Source organism: Paralichthys olivaceus, chromosome 22 (assembly GCF_024713975.1).
Source record: "Paralichthys olivaceus isolate ysfri-2021 chromosome 22, ASM2471397v2, whole genome shotgun sequence".
In the NCBI taxonomy this organism is placed as follows: Eukaryota; Metazoa; Chordata; class Actinopteri; order Pleuronectiformes; family Paralichthyidae; genus Paralichthys; species Paralichthys olivaceus.
Genome location: NC_091114.1, coordinates 2426151 through 2443798, shown reverse-complemented (window position 1 = coordinate 2443798; position 17648 = coordinate 2426151). Strand labels below are relative to the sequence as shown.

At 42.5% G+C, this 17648-nt stretch overlaps 1 protein-coding gene across 9 annotated transcripts in view; it reads right to left on the bottom strand.

Moving 5' to 3' along the window:
- Positions 1 to 2322: 2322 nt before the first annotated feature.
- The window catches only part of peli3 (pellino E3 ubiquitin protein ligase family member 3), a 26057-nt gene continuing 10731 nt past the window's right edge, over positions 2323 to 17648 (bottom strand). For 5 of the 9 annotated variants that reach the window (XM_069518726.1, XM_069518725.1, XM_069518723.1 and 2 more), the window contains 6 exons: positions 12550 to 12750; positions 10131 to 10260; positions 9557 to 9658; positions 6191 to 6415; positions 4201 to 4389; positions 2323 to 3176 (listed from right to left, as the gene is read on the bottom strand). In XM_069518726.1, coding sequence (XP_069374827.1) covers positions 2577 to 3176; positions 4201 to 4389; positions 6191 to 6415; positions 9557 to 9658; positions 10131 to 10260; positions 12550 to 12722 — 1419 coding nt within the window. In that variant the 5' untranslated portion in view covers positions 12723 to 12750 and the 3' untranslated portion in view covers positions 2323 to 2576. The remainder of the gene's footprint in view (positions 3177 to 4200; positions 4390 to 6190; positions 6416 to 9556; positions 9659 to 10130; positions 10261 to 12549; positions 12751 to 17648) is intronic. The other 4 variants (XM_069518729.1, XM_069518728.1, XM_069518727.1 and 1 more) reach the window with 1 other exon arrangement.

Here is a 17648-nt window from a genome sequence, read left to right as displayed (position 1 = left end):
AGGAATCGTTCACACAAATGACAAAACAACATTCTCCTACTTAACCCTAATGTTGTGTGGCGACAATTCACGGTTTCAAGTTGGTGTACTGAGGTTTTATAATACCTATCTGAGACCTCGTTCAACTAAGCACCTCTGTTTGAAAAACACTTCTCCACACAACCTTTGATTCACAGACTGTCAGTACATACAGTTCCATACACATGAACACAAAAAACACAGACAATGCCAGGCCAGTAGGTGGCGTTAGAGTCTGAGCATGTGCAGTGATTTTATTTTCTAGGCAGTAAAACAAAAACAATTGATAATGTTTTATTTGTTTATAGTTATTTAAGTTTCTCCACCTTTACATCTGGATGGATCAGCTCTTCTAGCATATTATATTTTATATCAGATGCATTGACTGAATGTAATGAAATCCCAGTCATTTCCTTGTGTGGTGTCAGGGGCCATGCACACATGGAGTGTGTGTTCAACTCCATTGAAATGTGTTCTGCTGTATATTGTCAGGAACGCCCGCAGGACACATGTCCCTGCTCAACATACCATTACCGAACATACTGCTGCCTGTCATCCATGTGGCAAACGCCCTTGATTTGTACCCCATCGTCTCCCTCTGGGCCTTTAAAGAACCACACACAGCGAGCAGATGATCGGTGCAGGCAGCATTTGCACTTAAAAGACACATCACTGTGTCAAATGTTATTGAAGACAAATGAAGAGACACTGGATGTTGAATATTGCCAGTTGTCCCAGGCACTGGTGTAAAAACCTTGTGGCAGCTTGTGGTGAGACTACAGCCTCTGGAGTGAGACCTTTACAGAGCAGGTTCATCTACATGTATATCTGTTCAAGGTGCAGCTTGTGCAAGATCATGGTGGAGTTCTTGAATCTGGACACACTGAAGGGTTCAATCTGTGTCGGTGTAACATTTCCTGAGGTGATGAATAGGTAATATGCAGCCTCTCTGATCACAAAGCTGCCTCTCTCTCCCGGTGGGGAGGCATGGGGCTGCTGGCGACCTTGAGTTATTTTTAGCACAATGGGGGCACTGCAAACTGGGAGCAAGGCTTAGAGACACTGTGGAGTCTGCAGCTTACTACTGCGTAGTCTGTGTGTTGGCTGCACCTACTGAGTGAGGGCTTGTAATAGGCAGAGGCCTTAATGTTCATCCTGCTGAGAGCAAACTTGCACATTATGGGGACGGGTAAAGAGCAGCCCAGCTACCAGATTGTTGAAGTTTTGCAGGTAGTGAACCAGGCAGTCGCTCTGGAACATGCTCCTCCATCTGCATGCAAGCAACAGCCAAGCAAATGTCTCACAGTTGACCAAGTTGTTTTTTCGAGCTGGGTTGACGAGCCGCTGTCACAGAGATGATGGCCGCTGCAGTATTGTTTAAAATAGGAGTTACAGTGCACATCTTTATACAGTATTTCCTCGAAGACATTCATAGTGCTGCGCTTGGTTGGTAAAAATAGAGCAAGAGAGCGCAGGTTAAACCCTGGCCCCTTTCCCACCTCTGCACAGCTGGCCAGTCACAGCATGAGTACGTGTGCACGTCGGAGCCTAGGTTTAGGTTCCTGAAATGGTCGGACACAGTCCCCCCCCTAATCTGACCTTGGAAAGGTGTTCCTCCGATGGAGTTTCAGATGCTATCTGACATTTGGGTGTGTGGTTTTCTGGCTCCTTAAAATCAGTGCATCTGTTTCCAATCCACTTCCTGAAAGAAATATGTTTGCTTGATATGCAGGACTGCAAATTTACATTCTTGGTGAAGATGCTAAGCCTAACCTTTGCTTTTTATTCATATTAAATGGTTAAACTGTGATGGTTGTTCACGGTGGACAGTTTGGGTAATCATTTCACCATCCTTCATTTTCTCTTCCAAATAAGGCCAACTTCTCAACCGTATCTGTAACAGCATGTTGTTTCATAAACAAGTAAGGCCATGAAATTCGATGTGAGAAGTCCATTTGGAGGAGCATGTTTACTTTTTGCATGACCCTCTTGACCGCCTGCGTCAGTGCACTTACCTCATGATTCACATGATTGAGGAATGAGGTCTAAGTTTTACAAACCACTTGAGTTTGTTTCCAAACTATGTGGCCTTCTTGTTTCTTTCTCCCTTTCTATTTAGTAATGTTGTCCTGATTCTCAGTAATTCATTTGGTGAGTTATTTAACTATGTTAGCTTTAGACCTGTAGTAAGCTAGAATTATACTTGACAGCTCACCTACAGTAGGTTAACATGATGAGCAGCCCAGCTACCTAAACACTGAGGCCACGCAGCTACAGAAAGAGGAGAAATGATCACTACAGACATTTTCATTTCAACACAGTTTATTTACATCTCCTCCATACACCTCTTAGTCCATGTGAAGCCTTGGCATCTACTATTGCATGTCGCTTTCAGTTCATCATATCAACAGTCCTTTCACTGTACTTGTCATCAGTGCTTTCTCTTTTACCTCATACTTGAAATGTTCAGATTTTTGTTCTAGCACACAGTCTTAACTCTGTCTCACCTCTGTCCAATCCAACATCACTGTCCTCTGAGTGGTTCCCAGGTCAGGGCTTCAGTCAACAGGGCCTTGGAAGATGAGTTTGATGTGGCCCTGCTCCCCTGTCAACCAGGTACCACAGAAGGGGCAGGCAGCGTGGAAGGCATGGGTGCCATGGGGTAATGGGATCTGGCTCCACCCCACCACTGTCTTTTCTGAGCATACATGGCCACAGGGGCAGAAAGCATGAGTGGGCGGCCCGGCGTCCAGGTACAATCCTCCCTCACAGCCCAGCCACAGCGGCACATAGGGGCCCACTCGCCGGCACATGGGGCACTCCCTCTCCCCAGTGCTGGCCGGTGCAGTGCCACCAGGGCCGGCTGGACCCTTCTCCTTGCGGTAGCCCCAGTTGTGGTAGCCATGCACATGGCCACAATTAACATAGACCCAGGGCTGCTTCTTGTCAACAATCTCACGCTGGGCCAGGCTGGGAAAGGCCAGGGTGTTGAAACCCACGGGACATTGTGGTCGGGCAGCATTTAGCTCCTGGCGAAGGGACTCCAGTTGTTTGAGAGTTGGGGTGTGGCGCAGTCCGGCGGGGGTCCTCCATAGCAGGGTAGCCCCACACAGATCAATCAGAGAACCGTCCTGTAAGGTATTGGACTCATTTTCAACCTTAAGAGAAGTACAGAAGAAGCAGAAGTGGCAGGGGAAAAACAGAAGAGGGACGGTACATCAATTTTGATCACTGACATCACTGGTATTATAAAAGAGGGGACACATTGATCCAAATTCTCTCCAGATTCCCAAACAGTAAAGTGGATGGATGCATCCCTAAAACTGATGTGTTGTTATGGTGCACACTGGTGGGTTTTGTTCATATAAGAACACATTTTATTGAACCAGGGATATTGCAGTACAACATTCAAAGATACCCCACACTTTGAATACTTTTTTCTTCTTCTGTAGAAGTGATCAAAGGTATGATATGGTAAATGCACTGCATTAATATGGTGCTTTTCTAGTCTTCATGACCGCTCAAACTGCTTTACACTTCAGGTCACACTCACCCATTCACACACAAATTCATATGGCACTTCTCTAGCATAAAATAAATCCCCGAGGCGTTTGAGGAGCTCAAAGTTTCCTGTGTCTTCTGAGAAAACTAGAGAAGCTGTCTTGTTGCAGGGAAAGACACCCTGATGTCCATTTGGATGCCCATTGCCAACTTGTAGGTTTGATTTCCAAAAATAATGAAGCCTTCTACATCAATAAGCAGTGGTGTACAATAAGAATACCAATGGCTATTTACCCCAGGTCATACTGTACGTTCAATATAGTCCCTTGATGGAGTTCTACAGATTCTTGGACATAACAAATGTAACTACAACTTGCTGCACTTCATGTAAAGCTATTACACCAACAAGAACTTCCTTTCAATACTCTGTCCTTGTAATGGTATTTACAAAATGGTAGACCGTGTAAAATGTCTAATCTTTTCTGCATACCCTCATACTAATGTAATAAAGATCTTTGTTCATCTTCCTTACCCTGGGACTGGAGCTGTGACGACCAATTTTCACAGAAATACCTGCATTTTCAAGCTTTTTGCTCAAGTCAAGGTCAGTTACTTCAACCCTTGTGATCATATTCATGCAAACATAGGGCTTGTTTTCCCATCAAACCTTCTTGCTCTTACCAGTTTTCCTCTCTGCTGGGCAGAGCGTGTCTCTCTAAGGGCAAAGACGTTGCCACACACTGAGATTTCCCTCCATACGCCTGGAGCCGGCTCAGATACAAACTCCCCTGCTGGGTGCATCACCAGCACCCCATTGGTGGTTAGGCCATCCATCAAGCCATCCGACGTCCTCCATTTGGCAGCCCGCTCCTGAGAGACACCCACATATGCACACACACACACACACGCACAAGAGCAGGCAGACGTAAAGGTTAGGGGAGTGATGGGGAGCCAGAGGGATACAGTGGAGTTGGATGTCAGAGGTGGCAGGAGAAAAAAAAACAGCCTACGTTGCTTTTGTTCTGCTTCTATATTAAGCTCAGTACAGAGTGACTACTGTACTGACTGATGCAAAGAGGAGCACCCACGCCAAAGAATAGACCCATTCCCAAGAGAAAGGCAGGATGTAGTACGAACACAAATTAGCTCATGAGGAAACTACAAATTTCTGGCATGTGTAGCCAAAATTGTATAAAATTGCAACATGCAGCCTGGAGATTTAGATATGAAAACATCTCTTAGAGGTCATTGCTGCTCTGAGGAAAGTAAAATCATTATTTAGACAAGTTATGTCAGGAAAGGTTAGAATGATGATATGTAGTGTGAAAGGGCTCATTCCTGTGATGAATCCACCGAGCATTATCATCCACTCTACATCTCTAATCTGTACAGAGCTTTTCAGCACCTTTTAACTTATTGTTTTGGTTTTACAAGCTGCAACCTTATTGTTCTGGTTGAGTCTCACTACTCTCATCAGCTTTGTATCCAGCAGCACAATTCTTAATGAAAAGGCTCAGATAAACCCACTGTGCTCTACCTGCCAAGCAGCAAACAGACAGACACAATTGAGCATGGAACATTTATCAGCTTAATGCTAATTTTGCATCTGCTAACATGGAGGGGTCAGGGTTTATGGCTTATACTGCAACCAACCACCAGGGGGCAGTCAAGATGTTTTGGCTTCATTTTGGGGAGCTGTCATAACCTACACCTTTATTTACAGTCATTGTGTCTTAGTGTGACTAGAACTTACAGATGGGATATACAGAATGGGAATATATATGACAAATGTTATTTTAAGGTCTAACTTAATAGACATATGCATTATTTATCTATGGCTCACAACAACTGTCCTATCTACATCACATCCATCGTGGAGTTCAGAGGTGAAGCACAGAGCCTGAATGAGAACTGATCTTGAATAAAAGGAAATATCTGTAGTAAATTTAGTTTTAATGGCTGGCGCAGTTTCCCCCCCAGTTGGATGTTTGTGTGTTATGTCTGACCTAGTTGGCGGAGGTCCTTATGAATCTTGCATAGGATGAAGTCATGCTGTCCTGAGAATGGAGCTATTATTGGTTTGCACGTACGTCACATTACCGATGGTGAAATAAGTTTCTCCTTTTGCAGTTGAAGGTTTTTGTATAATGCAACATGTAAAGAATCATTATACCATGGTTTAATACAGATGTCAATATTCAATTTGGTCAGTATGATATTATCTTTTCTGGAACAATGGACAAAACTTAAAACTTCTGAACTACTGTATTTGGTTTATTACATACAGTAGCATCAGTACAGTGTTGACGTACTGATAGTATATTATAACATGTATCATTACTACTGGTTATGTCGCCGCACATGTCTCTGCGGTAGCTTAGACAGTTACATGACGACCAGAAGCATTACCACAAGACACACTCATAACACACATGACTACCATCTCCACCTCATGTCTTCCACACACACACACATGCACGCAGGCACACACACACACACAACACACAACACAAACAGCACACAGCTCCTTCCTCTCCCAAGCCAGGTCACATGCACTGACACCCGTGGGTGGCACAGTCACGTCCCTGCTGTTGCTCTTACTATGGTTGCTATGGTTACCATGGTGGCGGTAACCAGGAGAAGCCAGTCACCCAGTGGGAAAAACACTCACCCCCAGGAAGATGTTCTTGGACGAGTCAAAGCCAGCGGCATAGATGCGGGCCGTGTATGGAGCGCTGCGTTCACACATGATGCGACATGCGTAGCGGGAGATGGTGCTCTGAGCTGACTGTCCTCCACCACCACCCTCCCCTCCCGCACCACCACCCTGACTGCTGCCACTGCCTGCTGTGTCCGTCACCACGAAGTCGATCATGCTCTCTGTGGACCGGCCAATCTAAGAGAAGAGAGGAACAAGACAAGGCAACGCTGATATCAAAGATGAATAGTCTCTGAAAGACTCCACACGCAGATACATTAACACTACTGCAAATCATTTTGTGATTAAATAGTCGGTTTCAGTTCATTCAAATTACAAACAAATATCTTGTCACTTATCTCTTATAATTGTCTATGTAGACAGTTTGGGTTTTAATTATTCAGTAAATGATCAATCACATCTTAAACACTGAATCCTCCAGAGGAACTTAGTGGATTCACCCCTGAGCATAATGAAACATATCAGTAGCTACATAGAGGCGATGAGTGAGCTCCTCTCACTGGTGACTCAAAGTGCTATTGACAGTCCAGCTGTGATGTACAGTACTGCAGTCACTATGTGATTAAAAGCTTACTGAAGTACTGTGGATGCTCTAAAAACATGCCATGACTCTGACACAAGTGGCTGTTAAAGAGGATGAACTGTGCGTTTGTAATTTTATCCTAACATATATAGTGTTATACTATTGAGGGTACATATTTCCAAAATATAGAGCGAGAGTCTTTGTCTACATATCACAGACGTTTTTGAAATGTGCCTCTTCTTCAGGTTCACCCAAGTCTAGTGAGAGACTGCTGGGCTAGCAACTGTATTGTCAGGAAAAAGGTTTTCTCCGTTTTATTTTCAGATCACTGACAGCAGTACAGCATTATGACTACTTTAACAACTGGGTTTAGCTCCCTGCCAGCTGGGTGGTAAGAGATTTTCATTTAGGTTAGCCAACGACTACTACATTCAATCATGTTATAATTCTTTGCTGTGTTTGGCCATCCCAGAAATCATTTCAGCTTGTCATTATCATTGCCTGAAGAATCAAAGGCCAGAATTACAAGAATAAAAGTCAAGAACCTGCAAAAGACTGAACTTAACTAACATAACTGAACTTAACTATTGAAGCGGTTACACACATTCAAGGCTAATCCCCTCAGAAATAGTGCTACCCTCCCAATTGAACTGTTATTCCAGTAGGGCTGCTCTCAAAGGAAACTTGTTGGGATTGGAACAAGGTTGGATAGAAATATAACATGATGTGGTTAGGACTAGAATTTAGCTTGACGATCAATTCCACTAAGGAAAATGCCACAATCCTTTAATATCACAATCCCGGGGATCTCTTCTCATGAACACTGACTATATACAAACATGGACTCTGGGTCTGAACTGTAAAGTGAAAAGCTAAAAGGCCTTAAACTGCATTCGGTCTAATGGCCAGCAGGGGGCATCTCCACTGGTTTCCACAAGGAGTTGTGTTAAAGTCTAATAAATTCATAACCTCTTTTCTATCACTTTATGGTCTCAAGCTCAATGTTCAAGTCTTCTTAAATACGGGATGATGTTCATTTTGTAATCTACATGGTCCCACCAAGAAAGAGTAATGCATCTTAATGTTAATCATTTGATTTCAGTTCATCATCACACAGGTGGATAATGGATGCACCTTTCAAGCTAGTTATCCATAACTAAGATTAGCTGATAAACAGTCTTTGCTATGCTACAGTTAGCTGGCCCCACCAGGTTGTGGGGGGTTTCAGTCAAAATCCAATGAAAAGTTAAATTAATTAATCTAACAGCATTTCTTTTGTGTTTTGTGTTGTAACTTTTAGTAACTGTTTTGGCTACAAAGAGCACCTAGTGACTTTTTGAATAAAAAACATGATTATTTTTCATAGAAGACAGTTGTCAGTACTGCCCTGCAAGGCCATGCTTTGCTATGCTCACATCAACCATACATGTTCAAGACAAAGTTAAGTGAGAAAGTATGTTTTTTGTCTGTGGGTGAACTGCCCCTTTAACACAGTAGTGAGTGAACAGACATTGTTAGACTGGACTGAAGCCCTGGTGATTCTGTCTCCTGGAGTCTCAGCGATGTGTGGATCTCCTTGATGATGAGAGAATAAGGTGGTTGGAAAACAACTGTGAGCTAAGGGCAGACATGTCTGACTCATCCTCTCTTGTATATTTTATCTCCTCAGTCTTTCCTGACAGATAGTCTCATCCTGGGCTTCCCCTTGTCACTCACCGCTCCCTGATGACACAGTAATCTTGAGTATTCGGACAAATCTGCTTACAGATTACCTCCACAATGAAGATGATATAAATCTCATGCAAGATCTCTGTGTGTACAGAGCTTGTCAGCACTTGGTTATAGCCTTAAGCTTAGACTGTCTAATCTGTGCAGACGGCTCTTTTATAATTGAGGTCTAAGGGGAAAATGCATTAGGGCCACAGGGATTGTTCACCACCTAGGAGAGTGGAGCAGGTGTTGTTTTTACCTTGTGTTTCTCACACTGCAACATGAACTACCACAGGGAGCAGTTCTCTATGGCGGGTCACAAAACTTTACGTGTGGAGTTGAGATCAAAATGAGGAAGAGTTCGGAGATGGTTGCGGTCCAGCCCATGAGTACAGAGCGCTCAACCAAAAACATTTTTCAGACATAACCTCCAAAGAAGTGGGTCTGGACTTTCTCTGGAATTTGCCATTCACACATGAGCAACACAGCAGGAGATCCGTTCAGAAGAACAGAGATCTCCAGAGCGTTCAAGCGAGGGGTATAAATTCTGCACATGTTTTTATGCTTACAACGCATCAACACAGGCATCAGGCCCTATCAGCAAAAGCTCTCTTGACATCTCCATCTGTGTCTTCTACATGTATGGCACCGCCTTTTCCTGCAGACATATTTGTTTTTTAAATTGTTGCATCTGTCCCGTGTTAAATACATCATCAACACAATCGCTGGCAGAGAATCCAGCAGATGATCTTCTGCTGTGTTCTCACATCGGCTCCTATGGACATTCACCAGAGTTTTTACGAGGGAATTGGCCATATAAACTCCGGTGAAAGTCCGAAGAGTCTCACTCGAGCAACTTCTCACATACAGTCCCTCCAGAAGTAAAGTAAAGGAAGTAAAAGTAAAAGTCAGTTTCAAGGTGTGATTCTTTCTTCTGCTGTGGTATTTTATAATGACCATTTTAAATGATTTCATTAGACAACTTGTCACTTATCTGACTTTGGGTGATATTCATACAGTAGGTCACAAGGTTAAAATGTTGAGTTGGCGTGTGTGTGTGTGTGTGTGTGTGTGTGTACACTCACCTGAAACATGTCTGTGTTGGTGTCATGGGTGTACTCCACAATGACAGAGTGGCTCCGTGACAGTGTGTAGGAGATGCTGTGCTGGCTTTTGTTGCTGAGTGCCTGCCAATGGAAAAGACATTATCCAGGTCACATGGCAAGGAGAGCTGAAGGTCGAACCTCCAGGAACATGTACCCAGAGGATATTTCTTATTCTAGAGGAACAACCCCTCTCACTCACATCATTTATATTTAAAACATATTATTATGATAGAGTGAGATCTAAAGATATTGTGTGACATTGTTTTACAAAACCTAAGTAGTAGTACAGAATTATAAATACAATACTCGTGGTTGATCTAAATAAGCTGAACATTGTGTTTCCACTGTTATCCGTTCCAAGCGTTAATGGTTCATGACTTAATTGAGTGACCTTACAGTGATGTCACAATACCACAGTATCAGAAATGTCAGAATATAACATCATGCATAGGTAAAAAATTTACTTCTTAGTATATCTTCCCTTGTGTCCTTGACTAAAGACGTAAACAGTCAGGTTTGAATGACCCTGCACCATAAGACCAGTGTTACTCACCTTTGACACCAGAGGTGTTGAGACATTGTGGATAACATCAGGTTTGACCCCATTGGCTTTGGGTCTCTTGTAAAGGGCCAGACGACTTCTTCTACGACCCTTGTCTCCATTGGCCAGTGAACCATTATGCCTGTGAAGCACACGAATAAAATCGACTTAATTTAACATCCAGAAGTGTCATTCATTCACAGTCATTCATAGATTTCACTTAATTGTACTTTGCCATTTGGGTCTCCTAGATTTTTAGACAACAAATAATACAGCTGTCCTCTCTCAGTGTATGTTGAACCACTGTTATCAGTAAGTCATAGCCAAACTGACTTCCCCTTATTTCAGTTGTATGTGTAAATTCATTTTATAGTAGCCTCAAAACCTCAGCCATAGAAACAAACGTTTGGCACTGATTCTTTTTTACTCCAGAAAATCTCCCACAATACAACCATTTCTCTTTGGCAGATGCATGAAGTGCTTTTATAAAACTCTTCAACTGTCAATGATGTTGAAAAAGTATGACTCATATTGACAAGTTAGCGAGGCAACATTGCTAAGTATTGACAAGCATTTCAAATCTCAATTTACATGTAACACTATGGAATAAATCACAAAGCATTTATTTTGTTGTGGTGGTTTTGGACAGATGTAGTAACGGTCCAGTAAAAATCAAATCAAATCAAATCAAAAGATGTGATGACAGAAAGAAAAAGGCATTTTTAAGTTGGAGAATGACACAGAATAAAAACACTTCAATTACTTACATAGTAGGTTGGGCCTGCCTGAAACCATGAACCTTTTAAGACCTGGTCTAGAGTGATCAAACCACTGTGTACAACTCTCAATGTGTCACACTTCAGTTCAGTTCAATTGATATATGTCAAACACTGAGAAGTGTAAAAATACATGGGTTCATAATGAAATTGTGGTGGATCAGAGGATGTCAACTGAGTAAAGGGATCGTTCAGTTTGGCCCAGGACACATTTACCATCATATTGTGAAAAGAATGTGGCCACATGTGTCCCAGAGCACTGAGAGGGGCTGAGAGATCGGATTTCAAATGTGTCCTCAATGTGTCCAGGTGTGTCCACCCGTGATTAGATCACATGTGTTAATACCAGGTCTGAACATCCTGTTTGTCAGGCTTGCTAAAATCAACAATGTAGTTGGTTTACTATAGTCTTAATATAGGCATATAGTGCATGTAAGTGAGATCCATTCACAAATAAAGATGATGTGTGTGGAGACACATTCTGATGCTAGATATGAACCGATGTACTCAGAGCTGTCCGCTTGTGATCACTTAACCTGAGCTGCATGATAATGCAGGTCTGAACAACCAAACCATTCTCGTCATCCATTAGTGCATGGATCAATAGGTGGAGGAGAGGAAGCAGGTGTCTGTGTCTCTGCCTGGAATAGCACCACAGCATCCCAGTGGGAGACATATCCTTCTCTCACACATGTACTGTATGCAATCTATCACATGGCCATTTTTTCTGTCCTCTGGTTGTTCCTCATAGAGTTTTAAGATTTGAATTTGCCACTGTGGCTTAGTGTTCTCTGTGTTGAGTCAAATGAGCCTTTTTCCCTCTAACTAACTGACTTAGATAAATCTCATCTGTGTGGTATTTTACAAATGATTGGGAATAGTCCTTCACCTGACCTGTCCTCAGCTTGTCCAAGCCAAGGAGGGTTTTTTGGGATAATGCAGCTAGTGGAGCGTACATCCCTGAATCTGATCAATTCGATATTACTTGTATAGCACCAAATCACAACATACACCTCTCAAGGTAGTGAGACTGGAAATAGTAGAGTGGAGACCTTACAAAATGATGGAGAAACCCGACAGAAAAAACCCCTCTTAACTGGAAGAAACCATCTGCCTTGTCTGGTTGGGGTGAGCAGATTTAGCAGCTGGTAAAGATTAAATTAAAGCACGATGAGGTAGGTAATCTGCTCTGCAAACTTAATTATTAGGCTGTTGGGCCATGACCGACCTTGAATATGAACTGTTTGGCTATAGTCACTAGCATAGACTACTTGGATTTCTAATTTTGAAAAGGAATAGATTAGTTGGGACACACTCACACACTCAGGTACTAGAAATAAAGTGGATGCACGAGGACCTATATTTACGGCACCTCAGTAGAGTTCACAAAAAAAAAAAAAGGAAGCCAGGGACAAACACTCAGAAATGTAATTGAACCCTTCCTAAACAGATGGAACATAATTTTGACTCAGCTTAAATGAGGTCCTGAGTTGGCTTTCTTTAATTTTATATTTAGACTTAGATTCTAAACTTTATTTACCAGGCAAGTCATTAAGAACAAATTCTTATGATGGCACTTACTCATTCATTTCACAAACACGTTATGTGTAGATATACAGACAATATACAGCAGCAGACAAACTTCAGTAACTCACCCTAAGACGATGAGCTCGCCGTACTTGACGGGCTCCTTGTCCTCAGGGAAGACTCCGTCGTGGGGTTGTGAGCTTGTGCTCAGAGGAGGCGAGGACTGGCTCTTGTTGCAGGATGGGCGCAGCTCCAGAGATGGGGGGGGACACAGCGCCTCTGAGCTGCCCTCCAAAACCATGCCCACCGGCCACAACTGGGGCTCGCTGCTGGGGAGGGGCGGATAGGTGTTCAGAGAAAAAGAGATGCATTAAAATCTTGTGTCATAGATGAAGAAATTGAATTGAAATGTTACAAAATAATATACAACTAGACACAGGATGATAACTGGAAGAAGTGATTGGTACGTCAGCCTGTCATTAATAGAGCTCCCAGCAAACACTATTTACTAATTATGATGTTATGCTAAGATCCAAAATGACATGGAGCCTTCATTATCTATCTATCATGTACTTAAGGGCTTTACAACTCCACTTTATAAATACATAGCGATGAGAGGGAAGGAAGAGAGACTGGGAGATAATAAAAACGTCAACTGGTGAGCAGACACACTCCGCAAATTGTTCACTGCAAGCAAACTATAGCTGATATCTTCACAGTTTGTACATTTGTGTATCTGAGGCGACCAAAGGAGACATTCTTATGAGGTAAGAATTAGCCTTGATTTCTGTCTGAACAGATCTTATGATCACAAAGCAGAGCCTTGAAGGTGTTGGCATCCGAGTTTACATTTTCTGATTGGCATCTGCTGTTTCATGTTTTACTGGCTGCCAATTAAGCACTAACTTCCAGTCCTAATGCGCTATATTCTTGCTATTGTTGATTTAAATGGAACATAATCTGTGTATGGTTACACTGGGGCTCCAGCAGAATGCTTGTAGCTGCTTGGATGGTTTCAGGGTTCCCTCAAAGAGCAGAGCACTGCTGACAAAATGTAACAGTATAATGATAAATGTGAGGAAAATGGGTTCATAATTGGTGGAAAATGTTTCTCTGATGACAAAGACTATAACACTTTTATTTTGTTCCACAGTATACAAAATATGAAAAAATAAAAAAATAAATATATATAATAAACATGCTAAATTAAGCACTGGAATATTTTTGTGCAGATCAATCACAATGACAGGAGGTCATTTATTGTTCCAAAGATGCAATCTGATACTGGAGTTATGATTTAGTGCAATATATATTGAAATATTAGATCTAGCGATGTCTAGTCAACAACTGACTGTAAAATCAACTATATACCGGCTGGAAGAAGGAACATGCAAGAGTCTGTCCAGTACTGATTAAAAGCTGCACCGAATACATGTTATACTCATCAGAATTCACACATTTGAGTGGTAAATGGTGTGTATTTATAGAGCTTTTCTAGTCTTGATGACCACTCAAAGTGCTTTACAGTACAGTACTTTACAGTTTGCCATTGACACAAACATTCATACAGTGCATCTATGGGCAGCACCCTCTATGAGGGGCCACTCGGGGTTCAAATGGTTCAGCATCTTGCCCAAAGACACTTCAGCATGCAGATGGGAAGACTGGGATCGAACCACCACCCTTCTGGTTGGAGGACGACTGCTCTTCCGCGGTGTCACATAAGCCGTAAAGGCTAAAAAAGCTGCTCCAGTTAAATAGAATCAAACATTTTACATTTCTGAATGATTTACCATGAAAGTTAGTGTTTGGATAGAAATGTATCTGGGTTCAGATCCAGACCACAGTCTGCCTATAAGTGAAATATTCACTAAGACTAAAAAACAAAATAAATAGTCAGAAATCTACTAAAATAAAACTAAATTTGTGTTTAAATTTGGCATGGAACCAGCATGATCCAATCAGATTAGTATTCTTTGGAATAGGATTTAGCAGTAAGTGATTTTGTTTGAATGGGGGAATGCAGAACACAGCTAAAAGTAATAAGGTGGAGATTTGTTGGCAGATCGAGGCATAGAGCAAAGAGGGAGGTGGAGTTGTGAGCAGGAGTGGATGACTGAGCAGGCAGGAGGCTAAATGATCCCGGAGACCAGTGGACATATGTGAAAGAAGGCAGATATGGTGTCAAACAGGCTAGTCTTGATGACCACTCAAAGTGCTTTTACAGTTTTTCCATTCACCCATTTACACACACAATCATACAGTGCATCTGTGGGCAGCACTTTTTTTTCTATGAGGGGCAATTTGGGGTTCAGTGTCTTGCCCTAGGACACTTCGGCAGGCAGATGGAGAACACTGGGATCGACCTTCTGGTGAGAGGACGACCGCCCAACCCCCTTCAGGAAAATAATGGTCACTCAAAGAACACTACAAATTCAATTTGAATTGCCTGTAGAAGTAACCAACATCCTTGCATCTCCAGATTGTGTTCCAACCAACTGTTCCATAAATTTGTGACTTTAATCCCAGATAATTTTTTTCTTCTTACGCCCCTGCTCGGCTCAATTGTTTTTTAATGGCCCCTAAATTCAGGAGTATTCGGCTGAATGGCTATGCTACTGCAGAGTTGTTGTGATGTTGGCTCTTGAGATAATTGTCATCCTCTTTATGCAACTGAAGCGCTTTCTGTTTGCTGACCCAGGGCCTTTACTGTACAACCATCCCATTTTAATCGGATTGGATGAGCAGAAGTGATCTTGAAGCTTTTCCCACAAATACCTGCATCTATGAACCCCCGTAACACCTTGTGAGGCATGTGAGGTAAGAAGAAGAAGAAGAAGAAGAAGTAGAGAAGAAATACTTTATTAATTCTATTTTTTCACTCTTTTTTTTTTTTTTTATCATGCCATTTTACTTGTGGTGATGGATTATACTTCTTGACTGCTGGTGAGTAATATGGAGCCCAGAAAGACAGAGTAAAAAGAGCATGTCACAGGCTCTTAGAGTTAACAGCAACCATCATGTGACAAACTGCCATAACTGAGATACTAAACAAAGCTCTTTATGGTCTTTCAATGCTTTCAGTTACAACCTTGTCAAATCAAACTGAGGGTCTGGCATCAAAACACAATTTACTAAATATAGAAATCCTTAATACACCAATATGCCCAATGATAAGAATTTAAGAAACTGGCAGGAGAATATACCAAAATTGGTATGCTAAAAAAGATGAGATCATTTCTACCACTGAGTCACTATGTTGGAGTGGATATTTTAACATTTACACAAGTCAAACAAAGCTCAATGCCTGTCTCTTCACACAGGTTCCAAGCCAGATCTTTATGCTCAATCCTATTATTAATCAAAAGTGGGCGAGACAACCTACACAGTGGAAAGCTAGAAGTGCGAAAGCATGACAAAGCTCTACAAGCTTTGTTCTCCCTTTGAGCAGATTAGATAATCGTCCTGGGAACGTAAACATAATAATATTGAAAACAGACACTCTCCTCTTCCTTCCTGTTTGGTTCCTTCTGAAGTTCTTTTAGATCATCTTCTACAGAAAAATAACCCGTATAGACACTACCCCTAAAGAGAACTACAGGGCCATTATTAGACCAGATTGAATTTTGGCTATCTAGAGAGGCCCGATGAGGAGGATACCTCCTCATAATCAGATGACGGATGGCGGTAGGTAGATTCAGGCAGCCAGTGGCCATTTCATTACCCCGGCTCTCTGTTGCCCTGGCTGGATATTGAGCGGTGGTAGTGATGTAGAGGTGAAGGCAGAATAGACTCAGGGGAGGCTCCATGGACAGAAGCAAATGCGGTGAGAGGAGGGGAAGACGAAGGGGAAGGGATGAGAAGTGGAGGCAGGGCTTCCTCTGGATGGCAGACTGCTGTGTTGTTTGTGTGGGTCTTTCAGTGCCCTCTCTGTTGTGACACAGGAAATCTTGCAGGGCTTACTTTGAAAATCCAGGCTCTTTACAGGTTTCCTGATAACATCCTCTTACTATTGGGGGGGGGGCTTATTTTGAAAATCCAGGCTCCTTACAGGTATCCTGATAACATCCTGTTACTATGGGAGGGGGCTTATTTTGAAAATCCAGGCTCCTCACAGGTTTCCTGGTGTCATCCTGTTACTGTGGGAGGGGGCTTATTTTGAAAATCCAGGCTCTTTACAGGTTTCCTGATAACATCCTGTTACTATGGGAGGGGGCTTATTTTGAAAATCCAGGCTCCTTACAGGTTTCCTGGTATCATCCTGTTACTATGGGAGGGGGCTTATTTTGAAAATCCAGGCTCTTGAAAGGTTTCCTGATAACATCCTGTTACTATGGGGGGAACTTATTTTGAAAATTCAGGCTCCTTACAGGTTTCCTGATAACATCCTGTTGCTATGGTGGGGGGCTTATTTTGAAAATCCAGGCTCTTAACAGGTTTCCTGATAACATCCTGTTACTATGACATATGACATTATGTAATTATTGTCTCAAAAAATCCCAATAGCTCAACATAGGTGATAATCGTCCTTTTCTGAACACGTGGTTAGGATTTCAAAAATATTTTGTTAAAATGGATTTGCTTTGTCTTTTCTCAGCCTCTCCACTGCAGATGCAAAATCTTCATGAGGAAAATCTTTAAAAGCCAATGAGACATGACTGCAATGAGTGAATGAATGGATGCAGATGAGAAGAGGGGGGAGGAGGCTGAAGTGGGAAGTGCAAGTCAGAATAGGAGGAGTGGGTTTTAAGGGCAAGGAGAGGTGAAGGATGGAAATGAAAGGAGAGGCAGGTGTCAGATGCTGCTGGTCTCCTGGAAAAAACCCCAGTTTGGTCTTTGCTGAGGATGAGGAGAAAAGCGTATGAAGAAGAGGAGAACAAGGTGGAGGGTGTGTTTGGGAGACTGTGTCAGCAAGCGCATGTGCAGAAATGGTGGGCTTTGGCAGAGTGATGGATTGCCTGTTCTGTGCCACGCTTTTTTTAATCAAGCCACAGCCACATCCTGGGGGTGGAGAGAGAGAGGGAGAGAGAGAGAGAGAGAGAGAGAAAGTGGGAGGGGGGTGAAACAAAGGAAAGCTGTCTGACAAAGGAAGACAAAGGAAGGAGGGAATAATAGAGAGCATAGATGAGGGGAGTAGTCCTCAGTGGAGTGGTTGGAGGGTCTGTGGTGGAAACGACAGGTGCTGCTGCTGATGGTGCTTCGGCTAAACCCACTCTCACACAAACAG